Genomic DNA, 26,192 nt, shown 5'->3' with positions numbered 1-26,192 from the left:
GTAATCAATTAGTGGGTATGTAAAGAATTAGGAACTTTAACATCAACCAAAGTGTTTTTTTTTTCTAAGTATTATTTTCTTACATATATATTATTCCCTTTATTTTTATTGGACAGCATTAAAGTATCGTGAGCATGATAATGATATCTACATCAAATATAGAGTTTCTTCTGGTAATTGGTATTAAACAAAGTGTATTTGCATTTGAATGCAACACTAAAAGGTGAACAACTGAAAAATGATTAATTTACTTTTGCATAACACATATGGCACTTTATTGAAAATCTTCTTTAGACATTACAATTGTGGTGCTTAACTTTTTGTGACTTAGAATATTCCCATAAATAACTCAACCACTTATCTTTTTTTATTAACCACAACTTTCTTTACAATCCTTCTGCCTGTCTAATTATATTTTATTGTGTTTGCTTTTGCCGAGGATACCTGTTAAAGTTGACTATGTAAAAAACATAATATATATATATATATATATATATATATATATATGTATATATATATATATATATATGTATGTATGAACTAAGACAACTTATTGCTAATGTCTTCTTTAATGTACTGGAGCAGGAGCATGTGTTGGAATAATTCATAAGTATACAACTAAAAATTTCTCTCTTTTTTATGGCACAAATGTATTTATTTAAAAATATTAAATACACTACTTAACTGAATTAATACCTAAAAATAATCTAATTCATTAATTTAAAATATTTTTATTATTTTAATTACTAATTTTCATTTTTAAGACCAAACTAACTATAGTTACCCGTAAAAACGCTAAAAGAATGTTAGGAATATAAAAATAACATATTTTTGCTAAAATAGACATGGTCGTGTTTACTCGGAATTAAAACATTGAAGTATATCTTTAATTAATAATTAATTTCGGTCTTTAAGAATAATTTTAACCTTTAAATCAATTATAATTATACATGACAAAATTGTTAATGCTAAATCAATACTGAAAATCTCGAGCAATTATTATACACCTATGACATATCATACAAATATAAAATAAGATAAACATTTTAGAAATTAACATTGATTTTAAATGATATGTTATATATTCTTTCTTGGAATACTTGTCTTAATTTTTGTGGGACAATCAGGTTTAGGATTATTCATATTTTTCGTGAAGGGAATGCGTGTGCTGACATAAAGAATCATTTCATTGGTATAATAGACTTCCATTTCTTAGAATTCTTTATGAATATGTATAGTCTACCTATATATCATTTTTGTTAATATATGAATTTTGATCTAGTTCTCTCATATTTTTGTATTTTTGTGTTTTTTTAATAATATTTTTCCAATATAATGACAGATGATTGTTGTTACTTGAAATGTCAGCCTAGTTGAGATGTCAAGTTATATAGTTGTGTCTAACATGAAATTTTTTATAAAAAAAAATGATATGTTATATATTTTTTATGATAAAAAAAATTTAAATTATTAATTTTGTCACTAAGTTTGCTTATAATTTATATAGGTGTCACTACTAGTTTTTATTTCATAATAATTAATAAACAGCCATGTGTTACACGGGGATGTGACATGGGTGTAAAAAGTAAAACCGAAACAAGAACAACGTGGGTTAATGTTTGTCTCCAATATATTTTTGGGAAAAGAACGATAATACACATACACAAAAGTGACGAACCCAGACGCAGTTACCTGCTATTCAGTCAAAGGGTGGGAGCAAGATGGGTTCTTTGGTAAAGAAGGGACTCAACAATTACGTCAAACAGCTTCAGGAACACCCTTTGAGAACCAAGGTACCTCTTCTTCGTTGCATCATTCTCACTTTCAATTTTTCTTATTTTTTATTTTGCATCCCTTTTCGTTGACTGCTTCGTTGGGGGTCAAATTAGGTCATCACTGCAGGTGTAGTATCAGCGATCAGCGATGTTGTGTCTCAGAAACTTTCTGGGATACAGAAACTTCAATTAAAACGTCTTCTTCTCAAAGTGGTGAGTTCCTTTTCCTTTTCCTTTTTTATTTAGTTTAATCATGTTCTATCCAATCCTAAGTAGTATCATAGCCTGATTTTCTGATATGAGTAAATTTCAGTGGACTTGAGGAGTGATGCTTAAATTTCCCTCCCTTGAAAGATTAATATGTGCTATATTTATGGGTTAATTTGCTCTTTTTTATGGTTGTTGGTACTATTGGCAATTGGGTTTGCATATCTACTAAAACTTTGGGACTTTAAAAAGATGAAATAAAGATTCTGAGCCAAATTTCAGTGTTGACTTGACAAGTGTTCAAAATATCATTGCATCTGTTAAGTCTGCTAATTGAATGCAATCGGTGGTTTAAATTAGTTGTAACTTGTAAGTGATCTTAAAGTTGAAAAGGAAAGAACACAGTCGTACAAGGTTTCTGCATAGTTAGCAGTCTCATTTACGTTGGAATAAAGACTTAATTGCATAGTTTTGCCCCTAACTATTGCAATTGTGTGTTTTAATCCTTAAACAGCGAACAATTGCGATGTATAGGAGATCTAATTGATACAATTGGAACTCCAAGATTAAAATTGCAGATTGGGGATACTGAAAGGGTTCAATGGGCACAATTGAACGATAACTAAAATCGCACAATTTTCGTATCAGAGGAAACAAAAATATTAATAAGTCTAATACAAACTATAAAGTGTGTGCACCTTGATATTGTGGAAAGGGGAGTGTAGTTTTTAAAATAAAAAGGGAAAAATATGTAATTTAAGCATCTCAAAGAGGAGTGTATTTTGTTCTTCTAATATTTATGTGGAAAGATAAAGCATCTGACTATTTCGGATGGACATTGGGGGGTTGGTATGATAGAAAATCGGAACTCTATTAACAAAAGCTGTTTTTAAAAATGCTGGAATGAATTTATTTATTTTGAATGATATCACTCATGATAGCATCATTACAAGAATATGACATCATCCCAATTAGATTGGCACCTCATACTCAAACCTATTTCTGAAAAAAAACTTGTTTAAGACGCAAACTATCAAATCAATGAAAAATCCTACTTCACATCCACTTTTACTAAACTTTCTCGCACATTTATTTCCTTCACTAAATATATGAGAAACTTTAAAATTCAAACATTTACTTATGGCAATGCAGCAATTCCATCCACCAAGATAACACTAAGGATCAAAATTTACTTATGAAATGAGTCTTTTAGTAATTTAAATGTTACTGCTCATCTTGATGAACTATGCCATGCCATAATAGATAGACGAAATAGCAGCAAATCCAGTAGGCTTCTTGCTTAAACCTTTGTTTTAATTTAATCACTACTACTGCAGTTATGAGTGACTTGCACCTTTTCTAGTTATATACTTATATTTAAGCATTGCGAAGCATAAATCGTTTATTGCATGCAGCTTTTTGGAGCCGGTTATATTGGACCCTTTGGACACTTTTTTCATTTAATACTGGACAAAATTTTCAAAGGAAAGAGAGATACAAAAACTGTGGCGAAGAAGGTAAAACTGCAAATCCTTCTGTTCTAAGTTCTAACTATATGTATCACGACCTGAATTCAGGCATTGCAGCTGGTACCCCTGTCGTAAGTCTGCTTTTCTTACAGTTTTTGCAGCATTAAATGTCTGCTGACTTAAAATGCTATAAATGAATTGAATCTTATAAGTAATTTCTGATCATATTTCTTCAAGAATTTATTTGTAATTAAATGGATAGGTTTTTATATACCACCTTTCCCTACAGAAATGATAGAAAAGTTTGTACATATAACTTATCCTTTTGTAATTAATTCTTCTTTTATTGATTTTTTTTATTTTCAGGTTCTGATTGAACAGTGTACATCTTCTCCTTGGAACAATTTGCTTTTCATGATTTACTACGGATTAGTTGTTGAAGGTTAGTCATTTTTCAACATCTAACTTCTTTATTCACATTCAAGTAAGATACATGTGGAAAACAGACAAAAAGAATTATTCTCATCAGTGGCAAAAATAGGATGTCCAACTCTGACATTTTTTTTCAACTATTAGTTTATTTATTTTTAAAAAAATGAGACCATTCTAAGCATGATGTGTAGAATGAATGACATACTTGGTTGGTGAATTGTGTGCTTATGTTTATGATGGAAAATTGGATTTCAGGCCAACCTTGGGTGAATGTGAAAGCTAAAGTTAGGAAGGATTATCCATCAGTGCAGTACACTGCATGGACGGTAATATTTATCTTTCAAGTGTAGAAAATGACAGAATTTAATGGAAGGTCAATTCTTATGTTTTTGTTTTTGAATTTATAACTCCCTTGAATTGAACCGCAGATCTCGCCAGTTGTGGGGTGGATAAATCACAAATTCTTGCCTCTTCATTTCCGTGTTGTTTTCCAAAGCGTAGCAGCATTTTTCTGGCACGTGTTTCTTGTTTTCCTTTCCTCTGATTCCTTGACTTGTTAATGATCATTCCCATTTCCCTTTGCTATAACAGCATCTAAATTGAGATCATTGATTATGTGTATTTTATTTTAGGTCAATATACTTAAATCTTCGAGCACGATCTCTGGCATTGACTAAAGCCTGAAGCAGAGAAGAATACTGTTTACACTCTTTTCAGTATATGCTTGCTAGGAGACTGTTACTCTTTGCAGAGTAGTTTCCATCAGTTTAAACAAATCAAAAGAAGATCTTCCGTTTAAGTTAATGTGTTGCCAATACTTTTTAGCTTGTCCTGAGTGGAATATAGAAGTTTTTGAATGTTGATGTGTTTGGACAAGGTTGATTGAATTGATTTTCAATTAAACTGATTATGTTTAAAATTGATTTTAAAGTTCTGTAATTTATGTTTGAATGTTTTCATTACCAAATCATGTTAGTAAAAAAATCTGGTATAATTTTTTTTTCAATGTAAAATTTATTTAAAGTCGCGCAATTTAGAATAATTATAGATTCAGAATTAGTTTTTTATTATAGATTCATATTGGAGAAATTAACTTCAAAACACTTTAATTAGTGTTTTAACATGATTCCAAAGAATTATATGAAATTGAACACACAGTTTATCCTCACCTGTAACTGTGAAAAGAATTTTGGAGACAAAACAATAACCAAGCAGCTAATTGTTCTAGGCAACTTTGTCAAAGGTTATAACTAACACACCTAATTAAAAAAATCTGAAGTAATATAGTAGTATCATAAATTGAGCATTTTATGCACTTTTATAAGAAAGGGCATCAATGTCAGGATCTATGTTTGTTGAATCCTGAGGAAGATGTGTGGCACGTGTTCCGTTTCAAGTCACGTGGAAGTTGAGACAACTAACTCTTCGTGTTAGGTTAGGTTTCTAATTTGTTGAGACAATCCACACTGGCTTTTCATGGATGTTAGCGAAGTGCATATACCAAAACTAAGGGGTCATTGACTTGTTGCCTTATAAATTTGAAAGTTGAGTTAGTTTATACTAATATACTTATCATATTTTTACACCATAATTTCAACAAAACAATTTAGAAAGACTATGACACGATATGAGTATTAATATATACACACTTGTCCCAGCAAAATTTAGAAAATAGAAAGAACACGACATGATATGATGATTCTTTTTTTGTTGAAGTTGCGATATGATTAGATTAAATACAATATCCTTACTTTCATATTCGTTGACATCAAAATTTAATTGATGCGATATAATCCCAATTGATTAAACATTTTCAACATGTGAATATAACAACCAAAATTTGACTGTAAATCACACTGTACATTTTTAATGATTTTATTCTTAAAAATATTTTTTTTACTATTATTTTTATATGTTGGCAATTTATGAAATTATAACAAATATAGCTGGTAAAATATTTGCTTGAAAAATGTGGTACAGTATTCAACTTGAAAAAGGTTAAGGATGTGTGAACATTAGAGAAATATTTGCCTTATTTTACTGAAGTTATAAAGTTATACTCACAAATGCGTGGGGATTTTGAGGAAGTGGTCAGAAAAAGAAACCTCTGACCCTTTTGAGTTATACTTGACAAATATGTAGGCATTAATTTCAAAGTGATTATATCTTGTGAACAACCGCGGCACCCTACAGTAATCAATTATGAAAACTCAGTTTTACTCAACCCACGTGAAAGAATGCAATAAATGTGAAAAAAAAATGGACTTTGAGTCATACGTTCTTAAACTCTGCCAAAATGTTTTGATTAAATAAATGCATGGGAATGCACTAAAATATTAACCATTAACCATAACCATGTGTTTTAGTTTATTTTGGAGGTTTGTGTATGTTTTATTATAGCAGATATTATTATCATATGATGGTTGTTGGTAGTGAAAAAAGCAAGTTAAAACATTCAACAAGACGTTCATTTTTAATTGTTTGCAGGGTCATTAGGTAAACTCTTCTTCAGGGCATGAGTTATTTTATTTTACAATTTATTTTTTGTTGGTATTACAGCCTTGCTGGGTTTACTCGTTATTTCTGTTGAAAGTCAGCATAGGAAGGAGAAAAGCAGAAACAGCCAAAGTGAAAGGACAAGTAGATTTCAATGCTCAGATGTTGAACCATGTTGTGCAACCACCTGCTTATGCATGTGCTATAAGAGAAAGTGGCACAACTCAATCCCAAACGTGTCTTCAATCACATACACCCTAATAATTACTAGTTAAGGCCCTCATAAACAGCAGAAATACTGAATATTTACACACTGGTGGTAATAGCACATGGGAACCACTATGCTTTCAAGCAAATGTTCTTCTTTCTCATATTTCAGTACAAGAAGAATAGCTGTCACAATTAAAGTGCCGAAGATCAAGCTCAACAAGATCTCCACTGCTAGGCTTCCTAACAGAAGTTTGGTGGTGGCAGAATTGGATTATCTAAATAAATACATTTCAACCACCACCACAACTCGTGCAAAAGAGGATCCTTACTACTCCAAAATCAACACTAACGGTTCTACAACATCTGGAACAAGCACACCAAATTCCATGGAGGTGGTCAAGCTTCATTTGATTATGGAGATAGTAGCAGATAGAATGGAGATGCACAAGAATATTGGAGCACAGCGTGACAACTGGAACCACCTTCTAATGACATCTGTTAATATGATCACTCTTTCTGCTTCAGCTATGGTTGGCCTTGCAGCTGTTAGTCCAGGTGGAGCACCAATTGTGGCCTTGAAGGTGTCCTCCACAATTCTTTACATGGCAGCCACAGGGTTAATTTTGGTCATGAACAAAATTCAGCCATCACAGCTTGCAGAGGAGCAGAGAAATGCTGCTAGGCTATTCAAGCAGCTTCATGGAGAACTCAAAACAAGGCTTTCTCTAGGGAATCCTAGTGAGAATGATGTTGATGAAGCAATGGAGAAAGTGTTTGCATTGGACGGGGCCTTCCCTCTTCCACTATTGGGCTCAATGCTTGAAAAACTCCCTCGAACCGTGGAGCCAGCAGTGTGGTGGCCTAGACAGAAGCAAAGGAGTCCAGGAAAAGAACAGTTAGGTGGGAAACTGAAAGGGAAGAATGGATGGGATGCAAGGTTGGAGGCTGAAATGAGAAAGATCGTGATGATTTTGAAAAAGAAGGACATGGCAGAGTACTTGAGGTTGGGTAAAGAAGTTTTGAACTTGAACAAGGTATTGGCAGTTTGTGGTCCACTACTATCTGGCCTTGCAGCATTGGGTTCGTGCTCTTTGGGTTCTGTGAGTTCATCTTGGCCTGTGATGCTTGGGGTTATTGGAGGAGCTTTGGCAAGTGTTGTCAACACATTAGAGCATGGGGGGCAAGTAGGGATGGTGTTTGAGATGTATAGGGCAAATTGTGGTTTCTTTAAGCTCATGGAAGAGAGCATTGAACTAAATATTACTGAAGAAGATCCTCATAAAAAAGAAAATGGGGAGTTGTTCGAAATCAAAGTAGCTTTACAGCTAGGTAGGAGTCTCTCAGAACTCAGGCAATTTGCTGCTGCAGTTTCATCATCACATGAGGAGAAGGATTTTGAAGAGTTTGCTAGCAAGCTTTTCTAGTATTATTACCAAGTTTGTTGTTAGATGTAATTGTCAAGCTTTTTTTGTAAATATTTCATAACCAGAGAATGCTTGTGAATAGTTTGCAGCAAGAATTATTACTATGTTCACTAACTATTCAGCTTTTTCTTGGTAAACAAAATTTCTAGAGTTTAACGTTGCTCCTATGATTCATTAACCAGTTGTCAGCTTAGATCCACAGCTAATCAGTTTTTGATTTAATCATTTGCATTGCCTCATAATACTGGAAACAAGTGCGAAATAAAAATGAATTAAAACCAACAAGAGCCACGTGAAGACTGCTTCCCTTTTCTTTTGAATCTATATTTCTCTTTATTTGGCACTCTATCCAATAAACATCCTGACAAAGAAGAATGTGGATTAACATTATACTTCCCATTTCGACAGCGTGGAAATTTATCTTCATAGTTGACACAGAATATATGTAAATTAATCAGTATAAGTATAGATATAAATATCACTAGATTTTTTTTTTAATTTGGGTTATGGGATGAAAGCGTGTATTTACACATTCTTATTTTAAATTAAAAAAAAAAGACTGGAAATGCTCCTAGGTAAACAAGACTATTTGAACCCTAGATCAAATTGAAAATTTGGCTAGCCTAACTCCCAACCAAAAACGCAATTGTTGGTTTTTTTTAATAAATCAGAAGCTGATATTTTATTATAGTACTTAGAACTTAGAGTAATGGATTCTTAAATGATTTTATATGCAGTTACCTAAAAATATTAAATCAACAACTAAAACAAAATTAAAATAGAATAATAAAATATCACATACAGTTATCTGCATTTATTTGCAGTTAAAAAAACAGGATTTCCAACAACAATCAATAGACTAATTAATTCTCCCAATTCACTTCCAGAAATAATATTGGGGCAATAAGGATCAACAAAAGCAACAACACTATGAACCCTAATTAGAGATTTGCGGAAAAAGAATAATTGACACACCGCAACTACTTCAAGAAAGAGATTTTGTGAATCCCTGGAGTTTTGCCTTCACCTCCGGTGAGTGCCACCAATTCAGCCTTTGAAGTGTTGGTCATCCTTTTTTGCCAAGTCTGATGCCGTTACCTTTTTTATCTCCAATTTCATTTGGTAGAATTCCAAAAGGTACATGAAAAAATAATGGTGAGATTATAGAACATGTTTGATTATTTTATTACTTCTAAAAAAATCTTTCACACAATTTAATAATTAAAAATGTATTCAAAATCTATTAAGCTTTAAAAATAAATTTTAAACTAAGTGTTTACAAATTAAATAATATAAACAATTGGAAACCTTTTTCTTCTTTGTTTCTTTTTGAGTGGTGTATTGTTGAAATGATAAACTTTAAGAAAATAAACATTTTTTAAGTGTGCTAAGAAAACAAAACGTTATTTTTTAAAACCTCAATAAAACAAAAGCTAAAAAATTATAAAATCCCTATATATTTTTATTTTCTCTCTATAAGAAAAATACTATAACATAATTTCAATGTAAAAAAATGGCGAACACAAAAATCTAATGGACTGAACTCCAATTAAGTTGTTAGGATGTAGGTGGAGACTATATGTAATCCATTAAGTACTTTAATTCAACAACTTACCTACATTTTTTTATGAGTTGAGTTATTAAATTGTGTAGGTTTTATTTAATGCACCCAACTAAAATTAGGTTAAATAACAAATTAATGAATTTTAAACATAATTCATGTAGATAAAAAAAAATATTTATAAAATAATTTAATATTTTATTATATAATTATTATGTATGTATTATTATAAGTATTGTTGTTACTTTATAATTACTAATAAAGACTAAAAATATTTTTGTTGAGTTATTTTTTCTTAATAAATAAAACTTTAAAATTATCCAATCCAATGACTCAATTCAACTATAATTAGGTTGGACTGTGAAAGAAAGTAAACCTAATCCAACCTTAACTCAATTAAGTTTAATTAAGTCGAGTAAAAAAGTAAATAAAATCTAGTAAAAATATTATTTATACATGCATTATTTTAGGTATTATTGTTACCAAAAATATTGAAAATATTTATTTTGATTTTTTTCAATAAATACTTTTTTTTTCAAAATTGGTTAAATAAATTAATAAATAAACCCAATCTAACCTAACAGAACTGAATTTAATTTAATTAAAATTAAGTCCAAATCTATTCTCTTTAGACTGAAGTATAATATTTCTGGGTATGGACTCTTTTTTTCCCTGAGGATCAGTACTAACTAAATACTGCGTTATATAATTGGAAATACTACGTGTTCTTATATTGAATTATTAAGAAGCCTCCATTGATGATTCCATGCACATTATGCAAGTACCAAATATACAAAACATTATTAACGAATAGTACCTCAGCTTTAGTTTAGAAGTTCCTGTGTTGTCTGTGTCCGTGTGTCCCTTCACATTCATATATGTCAATGATTTGTTAACAGTTATGTGAGTGTAACTGTCCCAACTGAAGTTGAATCTTATCAAATTATGGTCATGCCACTTTTCTACTTTTCTTTACACAGTGAGAAAATTATGTATTAATTCTCTAACTGCATAAGCAAAGTAAGACCTTTTAGAAATTACATGTTTTGGATCCAGTTCTCATTTCAGTTTAGTGTACGCTACTCTTCATCCAACATAACAAAAATTAAAAGCAAGGCGAAACAAGAGTAAATCATAATACAACAAAAACTATTTGAAAATCATTTACTTTGTAATGCCAACTATTGCGGGCATAAAAAAATAATTAAATTTATTGAGTGTAGTGAAAAAACTCACTCTGTGCACGAATTGATCTGAACATGTAAATATAGGATAATACCGTGCAAGTGATGCAAAATCAGAAAAATTGAAAACCTTAAAAAAGGGAAAGTACGAGGACTGAGTGAGAAAACAAAATGTTTTTTTAGGTACCCAACATTTTGTCCATGCCTTGAAATTCAATTGTCGTTCTGCTTTTGAAAGGGTCTCACTTCTCTTCTCTCTGTCTGTCACACTTTTTTTCTTTCTTTTTTAATTTTTGTGATTCTCCAATCTGCTGTGATTTAAGATTGATGACAGTGACGCGCAACCTCTAACTTGTCCCTTTAATTTGTTATTTTTCTCTGATCCCATTTTGAGTTGTGCGGGTGAGGGGAAAGATCTGAATTAGGAAGATGATTCACCTTCTGTTCACGTTGATATTTTCGGAGGCTGGGATGATAGCGTTACTGCTGTTCAAGACCCCGTTGAGGAAACTGGTGATAATGGGGTTGGATCGGTTGAAGCGGGGTCGTGGACCCTTGATAGTGAAGACCGTTGCAGGGACCATTCTCGTGGTGCTCTTGTCGAGTGTGTACAGCATGATCAAAATTCAGAAGCATGAGATCGAGGACGGTGGTTCCGTTAATCCCACCGATCAGGTTCTCATGGCCAAGCACCTCCTTGAAGCAACACTCATGGGTATTTCTGTTCCCTTTTCTTATTTTGCTATCATTTGATCTGCTTTCTCAATTCCTGATCTGATTCCTTTGGGTGTAATTATTTGCATGTATTATTAAATCATGTATTCCCTGCATTAGGTTTGTAATTTGTTTTGTTGGGTCCTTCTTGGAATGTCTTGGTTTCTATTTAAAAGCTACTGGATGATTTTCTTTCTTCCCTAGTTTTTATGTCGGTGCAACTTGAGCAATGTGACTTGGAGAAAAGGATGACTTTTTTTTGGGTGGGTTTTTAAAATAGGAATCAGATGTGTATGGTTTTCAATGTTGGGGATTTTTTTCTCTCACAACCAGAAATCATCTAGTTGTGTCGTTGTCTATGGTGTTAAATTTTGTTGTTCAGGATTGCTGTGGATTATGATTGTGAGCTTGTATGGTCTGATTGTCTGGGAAATGTTAACAAACGAATCTTTGTTTTGTTAACTCCTTTCTGAGGCATTGGAGTTAGATCCATGGAGAAATTACTTTTTGTTCCTTCATTTTCTTTTGTCGACAAGGAACAAATTGTTTTCACTTGTACTGTGCTCAGTTGGATCAACATTTTCCTCCTGAAAAAAGGGAAAAGAGAATGGGTTGATTCAGAATTTTCAAGCTATCACAGTCAATGAATCCGAATCATCGGATGAAAGATCAAATGACTCAATCTATCTAGATAAATCAGACTTCAGATACTAATTCGATATGAGCCGTCTAATTTCATCCTACAGTCCAATTTACTGACTGCATGAATGCGTGAAAAGGGGATCCAATTTGGCCACATGGATGTAAATGAAGCTCAGCCATCCTACTGGTTTCACAGTGCTCAACCCTAGTGATTTCTTCTGTAGTGGTTTTTTCTGGCTTCCTGAAATCTTCTTTTGTAGCCAACTTTTCTTACATTGTGCTCTTTTATTAGACAATATTTTCAGAAACGAGCTATTCTTGTTCAAGAAGCCCCCGGAAGGATCTTATATAAATTGTATCACGGTTAACATAATTTGTTTTGGCTGTTTTCCTAGGAAGTTTTATGCCATTGATTTATCATAACACTTGGTCACATATTAAAAACATCATGACAAGAGTGAAAATGCAGCTCCAATCCAAAAAAATGATACTGTTCTGATTTTCTGGACCTATTTTCTCTGTAATGTTTTTGAAATATTAAACCTTCTCTATGACAGCTGGGCATAATTCATCTTTGGTCAATTATTTGCAGGTGGTATCCTTTTTCTTGCGCTTATGATAGACAGACTACATCATTACATAAGAGAACTGCGGATTCGAAGAAAGGGCATGGAAGCTGTCAAGAAGCAAACCAGAGGGTCTGAAGATGGTAAATTTACCTTTTCAGAAGAAATGAAGGCCGTGGAGGAAGAAAGGGCTAGATTGAGAGCTGAACTTAGGCGCCTAGAATCTGAACTACAGTCAAAAACTAAAGATGCAGATATTGCAGAAGCCAATGTATCTGCTCTAAGAAAACAATCTGAGGGGTTCCTTCTTGAGTATGATCGCTTACTTGAGGAAAACCAGAACCTCCGGAGCCAACTACAGTCCTTGGACAGGAAATTGTCACATTCAGGTTCTAAGAAGAATATGTAAGTAACATTGGTGGTAGGAAGGGCTTCTTCTTGTATACTCTTCAGGAGTTCCATGGCAGTTTGTTCATAACAGCTTATTCAATCCTTGTATGTTTGTTCCTCAAGGAATACGATTTTTACTTTTAGTTGAACTTGGATCAATTTTGTCCTGACAAATTGTGAATTTTTTGAGTGATGACAGAAAATATAGTGCTGATTTGTTTTTTCTACACATATGTAAATTTTGCAACTACTGTTTCAGTATTCAAGATTCGACAAACTGAAGGAACAGTGCCCAGTGTTTGATGGTATTAAAGTTATCTCTTAGTACTGAATTTTGCTTATCGTTTATCCTATTTTGTAAAAGATAAAGACAAATTATTTCTGAGCAAGAAATGTTCATCCTAGTACTATAAATGGTGAGTTGTACACAAGTAAGATTGCCCTTTATTCTCGTAACAGGATAAACGTTATGATTTTGATGAAAGAAAATGGTTCAAATCTTTATTCACTTTCCACATTTATTCTTCTTTGGTGTTGAGGATTTGGCATAAAATGAAGGTCGGGATCTGTGTATTCATACAAATGGAAAAGATTAGGCTTATTTATTGAAGCTCTGTGTATTCAAACAAATGAAAAAGAATAGGCTTATTTATTGAAACTGTTTCGGCATATCATCACCTATGTCTTGTTTGGATTGGCTTTTAACCTACGGGATCTTTTTAATTGTAACTGTCATCATCAATATTTTCCTTATACAAAAATATGGAGCTCTTCTAGGTTTATTGGTACATATAAAATAATAATTTTTTAAAACGATAATATTCATAAATTAACTTTTAACTTGTGTGAAAAGTTTTATTTACTTAAACCCTTTTCTTTAAATCTTTAAATCCTTTTCTTTTATAGGTGAATGTTGAGAAATTTATCTAAATTGACGATTTAGCTTCATTTTTTTTTGTATAAAGTATAATTTTCTGCTTCTAAGCCACTAGTGGGGGTGGCTATGGCTTTCACTTGGAATAAAAATGCAGTTAAATATTTAAAAAAGTGAATAACTAAAATGGGCCAAATCTAAAAATAATAAGTTAATTGCTTTCTGCATCCAATGACTTTTGAACATGTACCTAATTAACTTTTAAAAATTTTAAATTGCTTTTTATTCTGGAATTTAAAATTTAGAATTAAAAAATATATTCTGAAAAAGGAAATTTGGAATTGATTTGTGTTATGGAAATGAAATTCCATAGAATTGAAAAATCAATATCTCATTCTCGAAAAATGATTTTAGAATACAAAAAAATACATTAAAAAAATAAATTCTGAAAAATAAAATCTAAAAACATATTCTGAAAAAGATATTATGGAATTTGGAAAAGTGTTTTGGAAACCCAAGTTCGAAAATGTATTTTGGAATACCAAATCTAGAATACATTTTGACTCACACCCTCATTCCTATTTATAAATTACAGAGGAAATTTTGGTAATTTCATAGTGATAAGATGCAGGTTCAAATTTGTTGGGTGCAGGAAGTAATGGCCGAAGAATAATTAATACAAGAGGCCTAGGAACAGTTGATGCAATTCTGAGAAGGGAATTTCTTCTTACACCTCCATATTCTCTTCCTGCAGTCCATATTTCTTAAAATATCAAATCACTCTGCATTTTATTGATTATTTTAATTCCAGAATGTAGAATCTGGAAACTTTCCAAGTTAAAAAATTCAAAAATTAATATTTTTTATTTTTTACATTTCGAATTATACAGAATGAAAAAAAATTATATTTTGAATTTTGTAATTCAAAATACAAAATTAGTATTTTGAATTGTACGCATATAATCTCTTTGATTGATTTTAGATAGTTAAACGTTATATTATTTTTTTTTTCAGAAAATGCTTGTTATATATTTTTATAAATAAACTTATAGTTAAGGTAATTAGATTACATTCCATAAGATTAAGTCAAGTTTATATTAGTGAAATACATCAACATATGATCGACATAACTAAATTACTAAAACAAATCTCGTAGTAAACTACGATTAGTGCTACTAATCTCATGACCACAAAAAAAAAAATCTAAGATTGAAAATTTGTAAACTTTACATTTTATTGTAACTAATTTAACTTGAGTATTAAATTTTATTTAATGAATATTCTGAATGTCAATCTTCTTAATACTGTAGTTGGATAGGGAATTTTAAGAGGAGAAATTTATTATTATAGAGAATTTAATATTAATGAATATGGTTTACAAAATATTTTTAATATTAATATTTTTAAATTTTAAAAATTTTAAATTTGATGGTAATTAAAATATTTTTTTAAAAAACTCAAAATTCAGTATATTTGAATTGTCTTGTGAAAACAAAACATTTAAAATAGAAACCAAGATAACTAGAGAAAATCTCATGCATATACTTATGAAAAACAAAATAAGTTGATAAAAAAATATAAGAACCTTATTTTTGCAGTAAAATGACAAAAAGTTGTCATTGGGAGCTTTGTAATTAGACAACATAGGTGGTGTATATTGGACAGTTTGATTTTATTTTAGAGTAGACAAGAACCATATTTTTGTTTTCGCGGTAAAAGTTGTGGCCACTTAAAAAGTCGCAACATAAATGCTGATGCATACAAGAATAGAATTAAGATCCTAGCTCTCTGCTTTTGAAATTCATAGCCAGAATAAGTTAGGATAGGGTAGAATCACTTGCTGTCACCATCGGAGAACTCTGTCACTATCAATCAACTACCATTCTTTGGATTGAATTACTCATAACAACCCTTCTTCTTGTGCCAATTCATTCTAGAAACAATGCTCAGAATGCTCGTGTAGTTCAACAACGCAAAATTTTATGGAAATACCACACTAATAACATTTAAAAAATTATGTCAACTCACTGTGGATGATGATTCACAAAACCAGGCACAGGCTATTATTATGTATGAGATTAAGATAATAGTGTTTATATATATTAATTATGAGGAGCGCACATTATCCCGTATTATATTATAGTGATGAAAATGAAAAGTGTTGGGTCGATCCAAAGTTGAATTAAAGAGTGAGAAAGAGAGCAGAAAAAGAAGGCAATGCATGATAAAAATAAAAATTCCCATCCCATCGGAATCAAATTTTCCATGGAGAACAATCACTAGAAACACACAAACTGACAATAATGATTCTCTGCAGAGACAATCACAGTTTCTGCCTCTAGGATAACAATCATCACAAGTAACAGCATTCCATAATCTACTCAATTCAACACTTGTTGCTACAATTTTAGGTTCACATAAAGTAACCAAACCGGTTTCCTCATCACTAACCATATTAAAAGTAGTTTCTGTTTTGAGAAGGGATAATCCTTCATGGAACTCATTGCTCCTCACCGTCACCCATTGCTCATCATCATTATCATCATCGTTGTTCCATACCCAAACTGGTTCATCCGAAAACAACCTACCAATTCTGTCCCTAGGAGAGGGGCAATCACGTGCTCCATGCTCAATTGTCTCCAAGGAATCCCAAAATCCTCGTTCCAACACACCAGTTGGAGTGTCTGAATCCAACAAAAACAACTTCAATTCCGTGCATTCCTTAACAAAACCGTGTCCAAGAAGCTCCTCCACCGACCACCTCTCATTCGGGTCCCTCTTCAAACACTTTCCCAAAAAGTCCCTCCCCTGCTCGGACACACCGCTAGGAATCTCCGGCAACTCATCGGAGAACCCGATCCTGTAAACCACCGCCGCCGGGTCACCGCCGCCGTTCCACGGAGGCTTCCCGGTGATCATCTCCAGCACCGTGCACCCCAGAGCCCACACGTCAGCAGGGAACCCCTGCTGCTCCCCACGCGCCACCTCCGGCGACATGAACGCCGGCGTTCCGGCGATCGCTGACAATTCCCCCACCCTTCGAGCACAACCCAAATCCGCAATTTTCACCCCCTCCTCCGTCACCAACACATTCTGCCCCTTCACGTCGCAATGCACTATCCCATTGGAGTGGAGGTAGTGCAGCGCCTGCAGAATTTGGCGCGTGTAGGATCCCACCACTGCTTCTTCCATGCCACCACCGCGCTCCGCCAGCGTCCCGTGAGGCGCATATTCCATGAACATGTTGAACCAGTAAACGCCGTTCTCAAATGTGGTGTCAAAACCTTGGTAGGCCACAATATGAGGACACTTTAGAGTGGAAAGAATCATCTCCTCCCTTTTGAGGAATTCCGAGCGGTGTAGCTCCGCCGACTTGACGGCAAACACTCGACCGGATCGGTGGGACTCGGCGATGTAGACGGCCGCGGTGGAACCACGGCCGAGCATGTGGCCTCTAGTCCAGTCCATGAAGATCTGGAAAAGTTTAATTTTGAATTTCTGACAGTATAGCTGTGAGAGAGTATAAGATGATGAGAAGGGAGTGAATGGTTAATTATAGTATTATAGTGTGGTTTGGAGTGGGATGTAGTTGGGAGATAAGTTTATGAAATTGAAGACTTAGATATATATATTTGTGGGAAGGTTAAGGTAAAGGGTTTGGTGTGTTGTGGTTGGCTTAATGCAGAGGTAAGAAAAGAAGTTATGATGATGTGGAAAGGGTTTAATTTTTGTTTGCATTGCACTTTTTTGCTTGTGTCCAATGGACGGCCGCCGTCTTGTCCTTTCACGATCTTATGATGGGAGAGGTCCACGTGTCAAAGGGATGGTGTGGTGTTGTTGTTGTTGTTGCTGGCCGGCCAGGCTATGACTGTGGTTGTTGTGTGTTACTTGGCTTTAGACAGGCATGAATAGATGAATAATGAATGAATGAATGAATGGATGAGCTAGGTAGGTTTTAAGGAGCCGGTGCACATGCTGGCACGTGCTCATCGTGAGAAGGGGTGAGAGCCAAAGATTGCGCTGTTAGTGAGTGAGCGTGCTTCCTGAATCATGAGGTTCTAACCAGGGAATTAGGGGGAGCGGCATGGAGTGGAACACTGTTGTGACATTTTCCATGGCTCTCTTCAATTGTTAAAAATGTTTTCTTATCTTTCAGGACCCACCAAGAAAAGATAAAAGATGCTTTGGATTTCGTCGCCTCAATTTCTGTGTCAAGGGCCTCACTTGTTTTGGTCTCCTTAATATTCTTAGGTATCTGTCGCTAGTAAACATTAAACAATGTCCATGCTCCTTGTTGCCTCGGTGGTAGAATTATGATGGTGTCAAAGATATAAATGGGTTGTGCCCAACAATGCTTCAATTCTTGGATTGATATTAGCATATAGAATATGCTGTTTGAAACTGAAATCATTAGAAATTCGCAAGCTATTAGGACAATAAACAATCCTACTGTATGCTGCCTAAACAATTTGGTGAGTAGAAGTGGAGGATTAATTCTTCCCTCCTAATCAATCACATACGTCTTGTGGATTAATTTTGAAGTCAAAGGGTGCTTTATTTTAAACGAAGTAGCGGTTGATGTGGTAAGTTAGGTGGATTGTATGCGAAGCAAATGAAAGAAATGGCAACAGTGAAAGTTAATTTAAAGAGAAAAAACCCACTAAGAGAGAGAGAAGTGAATTTATGATGATGAGTGTAAAGTGCAAGGAGTGGTGAAAGGCAAGGATGTTGGTTTGCGCATATTGGACAGTTGGAATGTGGATAAAGAAGAAAAGGCCAAAGCCAACTAACTGGGTGCACTAAGCCTAATCACCAGTAATTTAAAAAAGCATAAACCAGCCTGTCCATTAACATTCACATTCACATTGTGGTGTTGTAGTTAACTACAAATTAAAGTTTTTGGAGGCTTAGTATTGGTACAAGTGGTGTGCGTTGTTGGAAGGTGTTTTGTTGAAAGTGGAGGGCGTAGGCGTTGACACTTTGCGTGCGTAATGTGAGGGCATCAGAGGAAGAGTCAATTTGAAGGAAGCCAATGATTAAAGTGTTTATCATATCATCACCATCACATGCCGCCAACCATTTTTATTGCTAATATCACTCTTTGCTTTGATTCCTCTGCTTCTGAGTGTGCAATGCAATGCATGCATTGGATCACGCTGCATGTTGTTCTACCCTGCATAATCCACTATATCTGCTTTACCTTTCCAAATTAATTTAATTCATTATTTCTCTATCATCCCAAACGGCCCCTATGCTTGCCTCACACTCTTACTCATGCACACCTCACCTTCTAAACTCCTCAATATATCACCCAATCAATGCCTCCGCCCTCAATCCATGCCACCTTCCTTAATCTTAAAGCTGCAACTGGTACCTTTCTTCCTGGGAATAAAATAATTGCTCCTTATTGTGTATCTGCTGTTGTTTTCAATTGCCTTCATCTTCTTTGTTACCTTAATCACACCAACAAACTTCTAAGAAATGTCTCTGAACTCATCTCTATGCAATCTCTGAGCTATCCTTCCAGGAGAACTTTATTTATATAGAACGACGATATACCAAGTTACATAATTATATGCTGTATTTTAATACAACTAATCAACATTACAATATGTTATAGCAAATCACCTAATTATAAAAATTTCAATAAATGAATGAAAATAAAGTTACAGGGTATGATTGGTGGCTTGTCTCATTATAAAAGAGAGACCTTATAACATTCAAAATAAATTTTCCCACTTACATGCACATAATGCCTTGGAAGAAAAGAAGAAAGGAAAGAGTTAACATACAATCTTTTTAACTCACAAATTGTACTTTCATGGACCTTTTAACATATTTTATAATAATAAAATATCAATATCAGTCATTCTTACTTGTGAAGCAAAATAACTAATAATAACATAGACGCTGCATCAAGACAACTTTTTTATGATATAGATTTTATTTAAAGTTTATCATCTTAAATTTTATTTGGTATTAATGTACTTTAATAAAAAAAAGAAAAAATCTTATAAAATTTAAATCTTAAACAATTTATTAACTAAACTTTTTTAAGGGTGTCCTCTTTAGGTGGAAACAATGGGTTGTTGTGATTATCAAGATATCTGACTGATTTTTGTAGAATTATGTGCCGCATTTCCCTAGAAAAAACTAACTACTACCGATATTCCAAAAATTTATTTCTGCCACCTACTTCAGAGTTCATTGTCATTAATATACTCTAGTTCTTCCTCCATGAACAAATTCCCATACCTTTGGTCAGTAAGTCTTTAATTAGCAAACAAAGTGTTCGAGAAAAAAAGATAAACGATCTCGAGTCCAATAGTTAAGAGTGAGTATATCAGTGTAAAACATGATATTTTTTTACTAAAATCCACCTATCATTACTAATTTTATAGTCATTAATATTAGTAAATTCTAAATTTCCTTAACATACATCAAAGTAATGTCATTTTGTATTATCATTCGAAAATCGATCCACTTATTACATAATCGGGTCCAGGTCGAAATAAAAAAAATAACATACCAATAAGGTTAAGATATGTCATCACTAATCGAAAATCTGTTCCATCTTTGTTGGTTATCTGGAAAATGTAGAGAGCTGCAACATGAAAGAAAGAGAAGCAAAATTTGGATAGTACCAGACTGTATTTTTTATTTATCAGATTGTGAATTTATACAGATATAAGACAAATGAGAGGAAATAAAAACCCATACAAAATCTGCTATTAGCATAATAGATGCCTTTAAAAAAAGAAAATCTTTGATAGTAACGATTGTTTGGACTCTTTATTGCCCAAAAATTAGGTAAATTAAAAACTGATTGGCAGCTTCATGGTCCTTCTAGTTAACAACCTTTCATTTTGTTCCTCGCTTTACCATATTTTGATCGAAAACCAACTACAAAATTAACGGCTATCAAATTATCAATTGATGTTCCATTACAGGCCAAACTTATTTGAACAATTGCCTTGCATAGATCAGGTTAAGGATAAAAAAGTGCTTACTGTTATTTGATATAATAAGATCCAACCTATTATTAATTATAATATACTTATAAGAAAAAGAGGAAAACACAAATTTTGTTATAAATCACTTCCTTGATGCAACTTCAAAAAGAGAAAAAATCATAATCCTTGTTGATTCCTTTTAAAAAGATTTACCGTTTTCCTAATAAAATTAAAAGTTGTTTACATCATTACTACACACTTCCAACGTCATACTAGTAACTTAGTTTGAAGCATCTAAATCTGACACACCTTCCTTTTTTAATCTTTTTATATGCATTGTTCTCTTTATTTATAGTAGTAGTATTTATATGCAGTTTGAACTTTGAAGCATCTAACATATGATACAAAACATAAAGAACTGAGAAAAATTAAAATAAGAAACACAAAAGTCACATTTACACTATTCAACAAGCAAGCATACATAGTAAAGTCCCTACATGGCCACAGCCTAAGAACCCCACTACCCCCACATACATATGTTAAGGTGTGCAATAAATACATTGGGGAGGAACTGGGAGAACATTAATATATATAAATATATACAACCATAGCTTTCGGCCCATTTTGATTGCAAAGGTATACAAGCTGTAAGCTGATAATGGTTGCAAATATCCAATATGTAGTTTCCTTTTTATGAACACGAGAAAAAAAAAACTAGAAAAGTGCTGTTGCCATTCTGCGAGACACGAGAACATTCACTATGCTGCTACAGCAAATCCGACTCTCTGCTGACCATAATCAAAGATGGTGTGATAGCGCCCCATGAAGACATCTCCAAGGATCCTGGATATATGATGCATGTGTAATGAAGTGAGAGTCATATCAAATGCATCACAATCAAAAGGAAAATGCTACAGTGTGAGTCTCAAGCAAATTAAAGTTTAATGTACCATAGAGGGCCACGAGGAGGAGGCACATCCAGAGCAATGAAGCCACTGATGCATTGGGCTTGAGGACCTTCTCCCACCTTCAGTATATACTGAAGAAACCAAATACAAAACTGAATGAGGGAGACAAAATACATGAAACATGGCAATCGTTCATTCATAGAAATTCCACTATTGCCTACTGCTATTAAGTATAATTATCACTATTGTAGCAGTTGAAAACACATCTTCTCTATGTTATAGTTCTGCCCTCTCCACCTTCTATTTTATTTTAACCAATTTATAAAGTAAGAAATAGAAAATATTATTCAACCAACTATTTTTAAAATAGAAAATATTTGATTTAAACTCTTACGATTCATCCCATTATTTCAGTAGTGAATGTTCAATGATAGACTTGCAAATTGTTATTGCAAATTGAGGAGTTTCCAAAGCATAATTTAGCTTCAAAAACTGAGTGTATGTTCTAGTTCATTCTTCTTTACCTCCAACAATTAAAATCCTTTTTCTCGTTACAAACTCTTACACAAAATTAAGTACAGTCAATGATGTCCTTGCAAAAGAAACTAATATGGTTAGAAACTATACCTCCTTTGGGGAAAGGTCAAAAACCTTTCCACCAACAGTGAAGGAAACAATAGGCATTGAAGAGAGTTTTCCACAATCAACGGATGATTGTCCCATTGGGCTGGGCAACTTATCACAAAGCTGCAATATCATCACCAAAAGGCATTAACCATTAAAGCTAGAATCAAAAGCAGGATTTGAGAACTCAAATGGCAGAATTAAGACCAACTCACCCCATTGACATAGTCTATTATACGATCTTCTGTCTGGTTCTGCCTCAGCTGGTTTTGCATCCAAATAACAGCCATCTCACATGTTGAACAAACAGCATCCCGAATGGCACCAGATGAGTTTCTATTGTTCTTATCCACCACACTCTCAATGCCCGTGCTAAAGGAAAATAGGAACTTCTTAGTAAAATGTCGAGCAGAGAGCATTAAATATATTAGTCTCAGAGCTAATGAGATGGTTTATTGTCTTTGGGGCTTACCTAACACCACGAGTCCCATCAAAGGAACACAATCCAATTTGTGAGCAGATCTTGTTAGGCTTTGCCTATAGGATCAAGAGAAAACCATAAGAAAACTCATTCTAATAGATAACCAGATCACGCTGACCATAGGTAAGAATCCCATCAACCAAGGTATGCCAAGGATGAATTAAAAATGCCACTCACTTCAGCTAAGAGCAATTCCATGATCGTTTGTCCATACTGTTCGACAACAGACTTGCACTCTTTGCTTACAACTCCAGATGCTCCGATTGCTTGATTTATCTCAGTAACTATAGTCTACATAGACAAAACCATATATTTGATCATATAAACAAGCTGGTCAGCATTTGTTAGACATCTTCTCATTTGTAATATTAAAAGGGCAATAAGAAAAACGGGCCCGAGTCTACAGTTTTTAGACCCGCCCATTAGTTAAAAGCATGCTTTAAAAATTACAAATCATGAAACTCTAAATGGAAATGGAAATCTAAATAGTAGCCTGCATTTACAAGTTTTTATTCATACCGTTGGACCAGCCAACAAAGAAGTTCCAGAGTCCGCAATTGCAGAACAGCCACTAGCACAGAATCCTGGAGAACAGTATGATAAATTCAGTACCAATGAAATAAAACCCTTATGGCAGTGCTATCAGTATCGTGCATAGAAGAAACAAATAGGTATCTCCGCTAACTTGTTTTTTACGTACCAGTGGGTTTACCAGCAATAAGCACCTCTCCCATGTCAAACTGTTCAGGAAAAAAAGTTAACAAAGAAAAACTATTGAAAACAAAACAAAAACAGGTGTTGCATAAGCTATGTTGCATGAATACTGTTATGAGTCTCAGTATTGCTTTGCTAGTAGAAATTCAAGAAAGGGAGAGCAGCAAGCTTTAAGTGCAAGATGAGGAGATATACCGTATAGAAATATAAAAACTAAAACAATAAAGTATTAAGATTACAAACCAATAAAACTTGATGTTATACATGAACTAAAATGTACTTGAGTGATAGGTATTGGATACAGAACCATGTATACCCAATTAATACCGGTATATAGTTAATAGGCATTTCAACTATTCAAGGATACTATACGTCAAGTACAAGTACACTATATAAACAAATATGTTGATACTGACCTGCCAATATCCTTTTCTTGTCACTGGCACATAAGTATGTTTTCCCCTGTAGTGAGCAGAATCAGCACCACCAAAAACAATCTCACCCCCATTCTCTTCTTCTGGTTTACGATTTAACCAAAATGAAAATACTGGATCCTTTACAAGACCTTGTTCAACCATATTGTACCTATGACATGAAAATGCCTCATAATGACAGCGAAAATAAAATAATACAGAAATGATAGCTTAAAGTTAAAATGTGAAAACGTACCACACTGGAACAGCATTTCCTACTGATATCTCTTGAAATCCTAGTCCAAGTATGCCATCAAACTTAGCTGCCACAAATGTAACTCCAGGTTCTCTAGTTGCTTCAATAAATGCCTAATGGAAATCAAAACGTACTATATATTAATTGATGATTAATCAACATATTATGAAATAAGCCAACTCAACTAACATCATACTCTGTTGGTGTGAAGGAAAAGAAAAAATAAAATAGGGATTGATAATCAGCATTACCTGGTTGCTTATAACTACGTCTCCAACTCTGACATTGTCATTGCTAAAGAAACCAGAAATGCTTCCACTACCATATTCAATTGCAGCAGAAGTCCCTGAATAACAGGATGACAAACCCTCATTTAGAAAAAGGACAACATCCTGGCATCACTTCTATTTATGTCAAGTTACCCAAAGTAAAAGAAAAAAAAATATTTGACTTCATAAGTTATGAATTATATTCTGCAATCCAAATTAAATATATTCAAGAAAAGAAGAGCTTCTAAACACTGCTATTGCCAATAATTTAAAAAAATTGTAATGCTTTGTGTATTCCATGAGGTGAAAAGGCTAGACGGTAAAAATCTCTAAATTTAGATCCTTTATATGATAGAAGCACGGTATTCAGAGCCCCACCCGTCCAAAACCGCTTTTTTATCGTTTGGAAAGGGTACGTACTTGTTTCTATTGAAATTACATAAATCTTGAGAACAATCAGATAGAAACTTCACAGGCTAATCAAACACTTGCACAACGCATTGTCGGATTAAAGAACTATAAACCTCTATAAATTCTGAACAAAGAAAGGTAAAGCCTCAGAATCAGAAGAAAAAGAAGGAGACAAACCATTTGCCGAGTAGGTACTGGATTGGCTAGACTTGTACTTAGCGTGCGTGTAACATGCAAGCTGCACCGACATGCAAAACACCAGGATTAAAAAGTTCCAAAAAGAGGGAGAAAAGAACCGACACGCATTCATGTGACGGTTATGAAAAACAAAACTCACCGAGAGGTAACATTTAGAAGACGGCACCCACAAATTAGAGCTACCGGTGTCAAAAATCACAGTGAACGTCTGGGGAGGGGTACCAATTGCAATTTCACCATAATACTGAGCATCCAAGTAGTTCTTCAACCCAACAATATCGGGTTCCGCAGCTCCGCGAAGAATGTTCTGAAGATCATGCTTTCTGGCTAAAGACCGCAATTCTTTAAACCGCATAACGTCATCGCTGTCCAATTTGATCTTTTTCAGTCCAATCCTGCGCAAGCCATCGTTGGGTGCAGATGACGCCAGACAAAACAAGAGGGTCCAGAGACAGAAACAGAAGACGACCACATTTGACATGTTTCCCATGATAACTGAACTGTTCAACATAATTAAACCGAAAAAGTTATTACTGTGAGGACATGAGTGCGCATGCATGTTTCATAAAACCATCGATTAAAGGTAGTAATAAGATGGAAGAGGAGAGAAAACAGTGAGAAATGACATATCCAACAATGCATGCATGCAAGAAAGTGAAAAGAAGATGAAGAATGAGATTACCAAAGCAAATGAAAGCAGAGAAAGAATGAAGGGGAATGAATTGAAGAGAGAGGAGAAGGAGAATTTAAAGGGGGGAAGAAGAGAAAGTGAGCATCTGGGTTAGGGTGGCAGTGTGGTGGGGCCAGCTGAGGTTTTAAGCTATTCTCGTACTCATTGTGGGTCCCGCATCTTTAACCGTTCATCAAACTAAGGAGGGTGAGTTTTCTCGTGACCCTCCGATGTAACTGATTAGCTTTCGTGCCTCAAAAGTTAATTATGGTTTCCTTAACACGCCACACAACACAACTCATCCTCCTTAATTAATCCCCTTCTCCTTTAACTGTTTCTTTAAAGGTTAAA

At 33.9% G+C, this 26,192-nt stretch overlaps 5 protein-coding genes across 5 annotated transcripts; 3 read left to right on the top strand and 2 right to left on the bottom strand.

Annotated features, from left to right (window-relative positions):
- The first annotated feature begins 1,559 nt into the window (after window positions 1-1,559).
- Window positions 1,560-4,802, top strand: LOC137832215 (peroxisomal membrane protein PMP22). Its single transcript, XM_068640257.1, has 7 exons — window positions 1,560-1,793; window positions 1,890-1,988; window positions 3,398-3,499; window positions 3,818-3,893; window positions 4,139-4,209; window positions 4,312-4,397; window positions 4,516-4,802. The coding sequence occupies exons 1-7, from the start codon at window positions 1,722-1,724 to the stop codon at window positions 4,565-4,567; spliced, it is 558 nt and encodes a 185-aa protein (XP_068496358.1). The 5' UTR covers window positions 1,560-1,721; the 3' UTR covers window positions 4,568-4,802.
- A 1,679-nt stretch (window positions 4,803-6,481) lies between these two features.
- On the top strand, window positions 6,482-8,127 carry LOC137832214 (probable F-box protein At4g22030). Its single transcript, XM_068640256.1, has one exon. It carries the CDS (start codon window positions 6,709-6,711, stop codon window positions 8,011-8,013), a length of 1,305 nt encoding a protein of 434 aa, XP_068496357.1. The 5' UTR covers window positions 6,482-6,708; the 3' UTR covers window positions 8,014-8,127.
- A 2,755-nt stretch (window positions 8,128-10,882) lies between these two features.
- LOC137832213 (uncharacterized) lies at window positions 10,883-13,402 on the top strand. Its single transcript, XM_068640255.1, has 2 exons — window positions 10,883-11,473; window positions 12,707-13,402. The coding sequence occupies exons 1-2, from the start codon at window positions 11,188-11,190 to the stop codon at window positions 13,087-13,089; spliced, it is 669 nt and encodes a 222-aa protein (XP_068496356.1). The 5' UTR covers window positions 10,883-11,187; the 3' UTR covers window positions 13,090-13,402.
- Window positions 13,403-16,050: 2,648 nt separating this feature from the next.
- Window positions 16,051-17,867, bottom strand: LOC137833552 (mitogen-activated protein kinase kinase kinase 18-like). The gene has a single exon (XM_068641894.1). The coding sequence runs from the start codon at window positions 17,410-17,412 to the stop codon at window positions 16,051-16,053; it is 1,362 nt and encodes a 453-aa protein (XP_068497995.1). The 5' UTR covers window positions 17,413-17,867.
- A 3,458-nt stretch (window positions 17,868-21,325) lies between these two features.
- LOC137832217 (aspartic proteinase-like) lies at window positions 21,326-25,965 on the bottom strand. The gene is made up of 14 exons (XM_068640260.1): window positions 25,854-25,965; window positions 25,311-25,671; window positions 25,151-25,211; window positions 24,545-24,639; window positions 24,294-24,406; window positions 24,041-24,209; window positions 23,611-23,650; window positions 23,430-23,494; window positions 23,088-23,201; window positions 22,902-22,966; window positions 22,645-22,801; window positions 22,433-22,552; window positions 21,848-21,936; window positions 21,326-21,740 (listed from the first exon to the last, which is right to left on the bottom strand). Exons 2-14 carry the CDS (start codon window positions 25,659-25,661, stop codon window positions 21,656-21,658), a joined length of 1,524 nt encoding a protein of 507 aa, XP_068496361.1. The 5' UTR covers window positions 25,662-25,671; window positions 25,854-25,965; the 3' UTR covers window positions 21,326-21,655.
- Between the last annotated feature and the right edge of the window lie 227 nt (window positions 25,966-26,192).

The sequence above is a fragment of the Phaseolus vulgaris genome, chromosome 6, assembly GCF_000499845.2.
Source record: "Phaseolus vulgaris cultivar G19833 chromosome 6, P. vulgaris v2.0, whole genome shotgun sequence".
Lineage (NCBI taxonomy): Eukaryota > Viridiplantae > Streptophyta > Magnoliopsida > Fabales > Fabaceae > Phaseolus > Phaseolus vulgaris.
The sequence above is the reverse complement of the archived record's forward strand: the minus strand, read 5'-3'. Positions and strand labels throughout refer to the sequence as shown.